The 10,658-nt window shown below is 41.0% G+C and overlaps 1 protein-coding gene across 1 annotated transcript; it reads left to right on the forward strand.

The window, feature by feature from the left end:
- Window positions 1-4,306: 4,306 nt before the first annotated feature.
- LOC112198590 lies at window positions 4,307-10,239 on the forward strand. The gene is made up of 9 exons (XM_024339739.2): window positions 4,307-7,217; window positions 7,293-7,397; window positions 7,524-7,676; window positions 8,003-8,166; window positions 8,294-8,441; window positions 8,545-8,667; window positions 8,784-8,871; window positions 9,305-9,755; window positions 9,853-10,239. Exons 1-8 carry the CDS (start codon window positions 4,887-4,889, stop codon window positions 9,469-9,471), a joined length of 3,279 nt encoding a protein of 1,092 aa, XP_024195507.1. The 5' UTR covers window positions 4,307-4,886; the 3' UTR covers window positions 9,472-9,755; window positions 9,853-10,239.
- Window positions 10,240-10,658: the final 419 nt, after the last annotated feature.

Raw genomic sequence — 10,658 nt, forward strand, 5'->3', positions numbered from 1 at the left:
CATTGTTCAGGAAAATTGGGCTGAGAGTAATTCCTTGGGAGGCATTCAAAGCAATCTATTTAATGTTTCAAAGGCTTTGAGGCGTTGGAATGATGATAATATTGGCCATATTCCGCGGAAGATAAGGCAGCTGTATGGGGAGTTATCCAAATGGCCTTTTGATAATCTAGATGAAAGGGTACAGCAGGAGAGAAAGGCGGTACTGGGTGAGTTGAACAGATTTATGGAGCTTGAGGAGTCATTGTGGAAACAGAGGTCTCGGGTGTCGTGGTTGAAGGAGGGAGATAGTAACACAAAATTCTTTCACGGGTATGCAAAGACTCAGGGAAGAAAAAACCGCATACAGGGTATTACTAATTCAGAGGGAGACTGGCAGGATTCTGATGAGGGCATTTAGGATGCTTTCTTAGATTACTTCTCAAAGTTGTTTACTTCTGAGGGTTGTAACCATATGAAGCTGGTTCTCGATGCGGTGCCACAGAAAGTTACCGAGGATATGAACCGGAAACTTAAACAACCTTTTACAAGGAATGATATTGATATTGCATTGAAGCAGATGGGACTAGACAAGTCACCGGGTGAAGATGGATTCTCAGCTTGGTTCTATCAGACTTATTGGGAGGTGGTTGGAGATGATATCAGTAAGTTCTGTTTGCAGGTTTTGAATGATGGAGCTGAGTTAGCTGGGCTCAATCACACACTGTTGGCGTTGATTCCGAAGCTTGATAATCCTAGGATGGTGACTGACTTCCGACCAATTAGTTTGTGCAATGTCCTTTACAAGCTAATTTCTAAAGCATTGGTGAATTACATGAAAGCAATATTACCAAAGGTGATTTCAAGTTTCCAAAGTGCCTTTGTACCAGGTCGTTGCATCCATGATAATGTGATTACGGCATTTGAGATGGTCCATTCCATTCATAGTAGACAAACAGGAGATGATCCTTTCTGTGTATTGAAGTCGGATATTAGTAAGGCATATGATAGGGTGGAATGGGTCTTTCTTCGAAACATTATGCTGCGATTGGGGTTCAAGGAGAGTTGGGTTGATTTGATTATGTGCTGTGTGCAATATGTATCTTTCAGTGTTCTATGGAATGGTGAAGCAGTAGGGCTGGTCAGACCGACGAGGGGATTACGGCAAGGAGACCCACTTTCTCCATATCTTTTTCTTCTGTGTTCTGAAGGGCTTACTGGGTTGTTTCAAAAGGCTGAAAGTGACGGTCTTGTTCATGGAGCTAGGGTGGTTAAGGGGGCTCCGACAATCTCGCATCTCTTGTTTGCTGATGATAGCCTCCTATTTGGGAAAGCAGATATCCCTGAGTTGACAAGATTAAAACAGTGTCTACTACTTTATAAGTGCGTGGCAGGGCAGAAGATTAATTTTCAAAAATCTGCAATTGCATTTGGGCCAGGAATTACAGATGACCAGAAAGTGTCTATCACTCAATTACTAGGAGTTCTTGTTGTTCCCTTTCACGAGAGGTATGTAGGGCTCCCAACGGTGGCTGGCAAGAATCGAAAAGAGATATTCAAGAGGATACATGAGCGGCTTGACCATCATTTACAAGGGTGGCAATCCAAATTGTTGTCGAAGGCTGGTAAAACAGTGTTGATAAAGGCTGTTGCACAAGCCATCCCATCTTACACAATGTCGGTCTTCAGGTTATCTAAAGGTATTTGTAGAACCTATCAATCTAAGGTTGGGAAATATTGGTGGGGTAATGGTGGTAAAAAGAAGGGTATCCACTGGTGTAAGTGGGATGTTCTATGTCAAAACAAATTGGCAGGAGGCTTGGGTTTTAGAGATATTGAAGTTTTTAACCAGGCTTTGCTTGCGAAAACTTTGTGGCGGATTGTGCTCCATCCTGAATCCCTAGTTAACCATATACTACAGCTCAAGTATGGCATTGGAGGTAATTAGGCAATGGCTCAGATTGGAACAAAACCATCCTTCATTTGGCGAAGTTTGGTGTGGGGCAAGGAATTATTATGTGCGGGGATCCAGTGGAGAATTGGTAATGGAGAAACGACAAGAATTTGGGAGGATAAGTGGTTGCCCTCGCCACTGACCTTCCGGGTAATTACGCCATGATTCTTGAATGGGAATACCACAGTCAATCAGCTTATGGCAAGGCCAGGTATGTGGAACATTGAATTTATTAAAGAGCACTTTCTTTTGGTGGACGTTGACAAGATCCTCTCAATTCCTCTTTGTGAACATAGTGGGTGGGGGGGGGGGGGGGGGGGATGTGGCTATTTGGCATTATACAAAGGATGGATACTATACGTTGAAGTCGGGGTATTAGCTTAGGATGGAGTTGAAGCAGGTGGGTGTGAGAATTGAGTATAGTGGGGGGAATAGTGATTTAAACTCCAAAAATATCTGGAGTATTATTTGGGGGCTAGGGGTCCCTAACAAAGTCAAGCTCTTTCTTTGGAGAGCTTGCCATTCATTCCTTCCTTATGTTGAGCGCCTGTTTAAGCGCAAAATTTGTTCTCATGACGGTTGTGGTAGGTGTGGTAAGTCAGTTGAAATGGTGCTGCATAGTCTTTGGGAGTGTTCTAAAGCCCAAAAGGTGTGGAAATGTACGTGGTTGAGCGGTTTTGTCAAACTCTGGAAGGAACTTTCTTTTATTGATCTTGTGCTTCATGTTGCTGCTGTAGGTGGGGGATGTGGCTATTTGGCATTATACAAAGGATGGATACTATACGTTGAAGTCGGGGTATTAGCTTAGGATGGAGTTGAAGCAGGTGGGTGTGAGAATTGAGTATAGTGGGGGGAATAGTGATTTAAACTCCAAAAATATCTGGAGTATTATTTGGGGGCTAGGGGTCCCTAACAAAGTCAAGCTCTTTCTTTGGAGAGCTTGCCATTCATTCCTTCCTTATGTTGAGCGCCTGTTTAAGCGCAAAATTTGTTCTCATGACGGTTGTGGTAGGTGTGGTAAGTCAGTTGAAATGGTGCTGCATAGTCTTTGGGAGTGTTCTAAAGCCCAAAAGGTGTGGAAATGTACGTGGTTGAGCGGTTTTGTCAAACTCTGGAAGGAACTTTCTTTTATTGATCTTGTGCTTCATGTTGCTGCTGTAGGTAATCAAAGTGAGTTGGAGTTTTTTGGGTTGATGATTAGTTGGTGGATTTGGAAGAGTAGGAATGAGGAGCTGCATGGGAAGGTGGCATTAAAGGCTGATCAGATTGTTCAAAGAAGAGTAGAGTGGCAATCTGAGCTTGCTAGGGTGAAGGCAGGTTATAATAATTTGCAGGATGGAGAACATGTAGGGGGTTCTGCTACTGTTCAGGAGGTTGGTGTTGCAAGTAGGGCATAAGCCAAGTTGTTCTTTGATGGTGTTGTTGATGTGGTTAAGGAGTGTGTGAGGATGGGTGTAGTGATTGTGAGTGATGCAGGACGGTTGATGGGTGCTTTATCTATTCCCCTGCCGGCTTCCATTAAACCTACTGCAACTGAGGCATTAACTTTGTGGCATGGGTTAAAGTACTGTAGAGAATTGGGATTGAGAAATGTACAGTTTATGGTGATGCTCTCAATGTGATTAATGGATTGAATGTCTCTGGATGGGATCTTAGTGATATTGGAGGAGTACTAGATGCAGTTAGATTGATGATGAGAGAGTTTGACACGGTCTCTTGGAAGCATATGAAGAAACGCTCTAACTTGGTGGCTCACAAATTGGCAAGATCTGCTTTGTCTTTGGTGCAAGCTATGTTTTGCAAAGATGTAGGGCCTGCTTGGCTCCATGATTTAATTGATGCTTTGTAGTCTACTAGCTCTGTGGGGGTTCTCAGTGAGAGAACAATTTGTCCCCATATTGATGCATTCTTTAGAGTTAATAAACCGCCATCGCCATCATTCATTGCAGACTATTTTACACACACGTCGAAGATCTAGATGTTTATTTGGCTTTCAGTATCTGTACTTTTTTTTTTAACTTTTTTTTTTATCAGATCACCTCGGTTACGTTATACGAATTAGTAATACATCCACCCATTCGGTATTCAGACCGAGATCCACCATAGTATTCTAGCAAAACCAGACTAATCCTTCATCATAAGCTCACGTTCCCAAAGACCTCTCAAACTTACTAGCTAGAAACTGATATTAGTATGTCTGTATGTGTATGTTGAAAAATAATCTTTTACAAAATGACTCTTTTGTCGTCCGCCCGCTGGCGAGGGTGAGTCGTGCAAATGTTTGCTAGTAAAATCCCAAGTATGCAGAAGCACGTGCGAAACGGCATATGCCAAATTCCTCCGGAGGAGATAAATCAGATGCTAGCAAGAGGAGAAACGCGAAAAGCAGGTAGTGCCACGTGGGACACTACCTGGCAAACAGGCATCGCATCCCGACCCAAAACCAAGCGAACCAAAAACCAAAGCCACTACGCCTATGGCGGTCCTTCATCTCCTCCCTTTTCATCATCATCTTCTTCTTCTTCGTCTCCACCTTATTATTAGTTTTCACAGATAAAAAACCACTCTCTTCACTCCCACGCATCTCTCGATCTCTCTCTCTCTCTCTTCTGCTGTGCTAGATCGCAACAGCAGCCGAACTGGGCTGGGCCTTTATATCCAAGATTCCCTTATACCATCTTGGTATTGCCTAGTTTCTCCTACTTTTCAGGTACCCACTTCTTTTTTACGCCAGAATTTGTTGATTTTTGGGGCATTGAATTTTGGGGGTGAATTGATTCATTAGTTTTTTATATGAATTTGTGGTTTTGGTGATTGTTTCAATGCCGGACTCGGAGATATGATTAGTTTGTTATAAATGGAAGATTTGTTCATTTGGGTTATTCAAGTTGGAGACCATGCTTATGATTACCGGCTCAAATTTCCGAAATTTGAAAATCTTGAATGATACTCACTCATGTGTAATAAAGGAATTGCATGCTTGAGTGAGTCGGATAACCCAATTGATCAGCAGCAGCAACAGGCTGTCTACTTGATGGAGAGCCCTTCCACTACCCCTCACTTTGGCTCTAATTCCACCCATGTTTCCAGCCCTGTTTCGAATGAAGACAATCCCCCTCGTGTTAAATTTCTGTGTAGTTTCTCCGGTAGTATATTGCCTCGGCCGCAGGATGGGAGGCTCCGATATGTCGGTGGGGAGACACGAATTGTTAGTGTTCCGCGTGACATTAGGTATGAGGAGTTGATGAGCAAGATGAGGGAGCTTTATGAAGGGGCGGCGGTGCTTAAGTACCAGCAACCGGATGAGGACCTTGACGCCCTTGTCTCGGTTGTGAATGATGATGATGTGACCAACATGATGGAAGAGTATGATAAGTTGGGGTCGGGTGATGGTTTCACCAGGCTCAGGATTTTTTTGTTTTCGTATCCCGACCAGGATGGTGGTTCCTCACACTATGACGGGGATGAAAGGGATCATGAGAGGAGGTATGTTGATGCGCTCAATAACTTAAATGATGGTTCCGAATTTAGGAAGCAGCATTTAGAGTCCCCTGTCATCACTTCAGTTGATGATCTCCATGGAGTTGAACAGTTCTTTAGTCCAATGAGTCTCGAGGGTGGCCTCCATAGCCAGAGAAACGAGATATCCATGTCTCATTATAACCTGCATCGCCTCAAAATACCTCATATAGGTTCAGGGCAACACCATCAGCCCATTAGCCAAAGGTTTAACGACATGGAAGCTCCGTGGAGTCCTGCATACTATTCTCCTCGGCATCATGGGCACCTTGATCCAAGACCAATGGCAGAGTTTCCAACTTCTCCTACCTCTGCACGGTACCGTATGCCATTTGCAGATGTACCTGATAAATGTTCAGATAGAATGCCTGAAGAATATGCACGGCTGCCATTGAATCATCAGCCTGGATATGAACACCAACCACAGTATTCTGATAATGCTGTATGGCTTCCAAGTGGAGCTATATCTGGTGAGAAGTCAGGCTTTCCAGGTAACATTTTTCATGGAAACAATGTTCTCGAAGGAAACAGTGTCTCTGAACACTGTCGGGTATGTTTCCAAAGAAACCAACCACATTTCGAGCAACCCAACATGGTCAATGGATTTCATCAGGTTGCTAATACATGTGCTGATTGCCGTCCAAAGTTGCACCATGGTTACACAACTGAGCAGAATAACGATTCTTCACCTCTATATAATGAGAATCAAAATCAATGGGCTCCACACCGTTTGAATAGCCGGGCTGAAGAAGCAAGATCACATGTCTCTGGAACTGGAAAATTGAACGATCACTACATTGTAGATGGTCCTGGCATGAATTTGCCTCTTGTTCATAATAATATGGTGGATGTCCATCACGTCTCTACCAATTTTGTCCATCAACGAGCTGGGTCTGAAATGGGAAATGACGTGTTTCATGACCGACCTGTGGCTGGCCCACCCCACGTACACATTTCTCCTGTAGAAGACCGTGGCGTTCCATATGGAAATCTTCCTTATGCTTACGGAGGAGATAATGTTTACCCAGTGTCTCATGGACATGCACCGGGACATGGAGTATGGAGAAATGTTCATAGCACAATGCATCCTGTGCCCCCTTACGATGCATCCAATTCAGCTCCCCAAATTAATGGTTCTGTCAATCCAGGATATCTCAGACACGAGGGTAGTCCAAGATTTTGCATTGCAGCAGACAATCAGAATCTTTGGGTTGAATCATCGCAGAAGGTGTTAGGTTTTGACGGAAGATCTGTTCCAGACTATTCTTATGGCCAAGCTTTGAACTTGAACCCTAACACACTTGCTCATGAAAATCATCATCAATTTCCTCCAGAACTCATTCAACCCACACCTGATATAGTAAGTTCTGCTACCCCTTTGGACGGCGTCACTAGAGTTATGTTGGATACAGAGAGTTTACCTAGAGAAGGAAGGGAGGTGATTGATGGAGAGAAGGTTGAGAACTCTGATATGAAGGTTATAAATAAAAAAGAATTGGGTGATATAAGTGAAGTGGTGCCTCTCGAGTTAGTAAATTCAAATAGTCTCAAACTCGCAGCAGAAAGTGGTGACAAGGATCATTCTACTCCTGAAATTTCAAAGCTTTCAGCTAACAATTTGAGTTTTGTGCCTGAGTTGATTGCTTCTGTAAAAAAAGTGGCCATATATGGGGTAGAGGAGGTAAAAGCAAAAGTTGAGGAAAGTACTGATTCTCAGAAGAGTAATCCAATTGCCAATGAAGCTGCAACAAACAGTTTGGAACCAGTGGTGAGAACTCAATAAAGTTGATATATTGTTAAATAGGTTTTCCATGTCTGTTCTTAATGTCCTGTTGTCTTATAGAACACTCCTGGAGATGGCGAAGTGGATTCTGATAGTGAGAATCTGAATAATTCCAAAATTGAGCCAACAAAGGCCGAGGCAGAAGCTATTTCCAAGGGATTGCAGGTTCCTGTCTGCTGCCATCTTTGTGTCATTTTTAAATCTACACTGACCTCTTCATATTTAGCTATCCTAGTTTTCTTGGCCCTTCATGTCATTGTCTTTTAACTGTCCTTTCTATTCTTTGCACAGACAATAAAGAATGATGATCTTGAGGAGATCAGAGAATTAGGTTCTGGAACATATGGAGCTGTTTTTCATGGGAAGTGGAAGGGTTCAGATGTAGCAATAAAGAGAATAAAAGCCAGCTGTTTTGCTGGCCGACCTTCTGAAAGAGAACGTTTGGTAAAATCTGATCACTCATTTCTACATGATTATTGAACATGTGTACGGACCTATTTGTCCAGTTTGTGGTATGCATGATATTTCGTTAATTGTGGCATTGTATGTGACTTCCTGGCTGTTGCATATTATCGTATGCTAGCTGACGCCATCACCATCATTACATTCTTTTTAATGGATTTTATTTGCATGGCATTAACTTTCTGACATTTAATCATTGAAGTAAATTTTTTCAAGGGCAAGTAGTGCTGCCTGAAATGGGTATGTCAGTCTGTATGTAATTACGTTTGATTATGGAATACTTAATTTTTTCCTTATTGCTGTTGCAGATTGCTGATTTCTGGAAGGAGGCTTTGATACTTAGTTCATTGCATCATCCAAATGTTGTTTCTTTCTATGGTATTGTGCGTGATGGTCCTGATGGCTCTTTAGCAACTGTTACTGAATTCATGGTTAATGGATCTTTGAAACAGTTTTTGCAGAAAAAAGACAGGTATAGTTTTGTTGTTTGGCATGATATATTGCTAAAGTTTTCTGTTGTTCTCTTCTAAATTTCTATATTTAATGGCTCTTAATCTTTGCTCAATGTATGATGAATCTATTCTCTATTCTTTTATTAGAACAATTGATCGTCGTAAACGATTGATTATAGCTATGGATGCTGCATTCGGGATGGAGTATCTGCATGGAAAAAATATAGTACATTTTGATTTGAAGTGTGAAAATCTGTTGGTAAATATGAGAGATCCACAGCGGCCTGTATGCAAGGTTGGCTGGTTTAATTACCTTCTTTTCACTTGTAGTGTCTTTTCACCTACAGTTTTTCTAACCATGTATGTGTTGGGACTCGCATCATATGTGCATTCTTTAGATTGGTGATTTGGGATTGTCAAAAGTGAAACAACAGACATTAGTGTCTGGAGGTGTTCGTGGAACTTTGCCCTGGATGGCACCTGAGCTTCTTAGTGGGAAAAGTCATATGGTGACAGAGAAGGTAATACTGATGCCACCTTTATACATATGTTGAAGTTTCAGGCTCTTATGATTATTGACTTTTCAAATTGGTGACTAGCTTCCGAGTTGTCATGTGCTGTTATTTTCATCTTGTAGATTGATGTTTACTCATTTGGGATTGTTATGTGGGAACTGCTTACTGGCGATGAACCCTATACAGATATGCATTGTGCTTCTATAATTGGTAAGAAATAATGTTTTGGAGGCTTATGTTCTGTTTATGTATTGTGAATGATTCCTTCCATTTTACATTTGGTAGGTTATTTCTATAGGTTACTGTTATCATTTTTTAATAAGTGCACTCCAATCTTAGAGAAGCTTTACCTTATGTGCAGATACAAATTTGATTTCAATTTCATTTATTGCTTGGAATTGTCTGTTACTATCATCTACTTCATATTTTTGTGCGTGTGTGTAGATGTTGTCATATTATGAACTAGCTTGGCATTCAATTTCTGGAATAACCTGCTTAAGTTTTTTATTTTTTATTTTTTGAAGTGCTTGTGAGGAATGCATCTTTTTAGGTTTAATTTCAGTATGTACATACAAGATTTCACAATGCCAGTCAAGAATATTATAGTGTTTAATATAATCCGGTTTGTTTGTTTTGTCCGAAGGAGGAATTGTGAACAACACTTTACGTCCTCAAATTCCAACATGGTGTGATCCTGAATGGAAGTCTTTGATGGAAAGTTGTTGGGGCTCTGAGCCTGCTCAGAGGCCATCATTTTCTGAGATCTCTCAGAAGCTAAGGAATATGGCTGCTGCAATGAATGTGAAATAGTTCCAGTCTTGATGCAGTTGATTTACTTATTCCATTACGGTAGCATCCGAGACTTAGCAAAAGAGGACAATAATTTATGCATAGTATTTACTGTTTAAGGCCACCTGGTTTCCAAGTATATGAAGGCCAATAGTGTAATATTATGCCGTGATTCATCTCTAAGGTTACCTACCTTTTGTAGTACTGCTGTAAAATGGTAATTATCTTTATGAATGCCAAATATGTGGCTCTTACCTGGAATGCTTTATGATACCCAATGGGAGCTATGATGGCACGACCGCAATGTGAGTTTAGCTATTTACTCAACGGAACTTAATTATATCGCTGTTTTGTCTTTCACAACTGTCTGTAGTGTTGAACTGACTTTGGCTTCCTTTGCAGGTTTTTCTTATTTTGGTTGGGGACTATGGTACTCTGATATCGAAGCCCCGCTTTCCTTTTGAAGACGTGTATATATATTAATCGCGAGTACCATGGTGAAAGCTATGTCATGAGATAATAGCTTTATGCTTCCAAATAAGACTACTGCACCAATTTTTGTTGTTTTCCATCTTCTCTATATGCTTCTTTATGTCAGATGTTACAGCCAGGGACATCAGTTTATATGTCCAGCTTATGCTTTGGTCGAATGTAAAAAGTGATTGATTATCTATAAGAACATCTTCATCATTAATTTTGGCTATGTAGAGCACAGTAGCCTAATAAACCTCATAATTGACCTGGTGTTATTGTTTATATCATATATGACATCAGGATTTGCTTCAGCTATCGCATTTTATTGTCTCTTCGTTTAGGGACGGACGTTGTCTTATTGAATGAGCAGATGATGTTTTATAAGTAGTGATTCTCTCTTTGGTTGTGTAATTTTTGCTTTTTAATGAAATATAAGGATGTTTTTCGCTGAAATAAATAAAAGTAAAGGATGGATGTACAGGTTAATTAAACTGTTATTTCTTCAGTGGATTGAAAATTTGTATGTGTACCAAACTACCAATGAGAGTATGGAACTAATAATATAAAATTTTGATGCCACTGTGAATTCTAACGTGTGGGCTTCTGGCAAGCCACTCTGATCAGAATCATCAGATGTTCCATGACAGACTAATAATTGTGGTTCTGGATTCTCTCATTTTAATTTCCATATTTAAAGGTAACATGTAAATGCGGACTTTTAAAATGGAGATTTT

Source organism: Rosa chinensis, chromosome 4 (assembly GCF_002994745.2).
Source record: "Rosa chinensis cultivar Old Blush chromosome 4, RchiOBHm-V2, whole genome shotgun sequence".
In the NCBI taxonomy this organism is placed as follows: Eukaryota; Viridiplantae; Streptophyta; class Magnoliopsida; order Rosales; family Rosaceae; genus Rosa; species Rosa chinensis.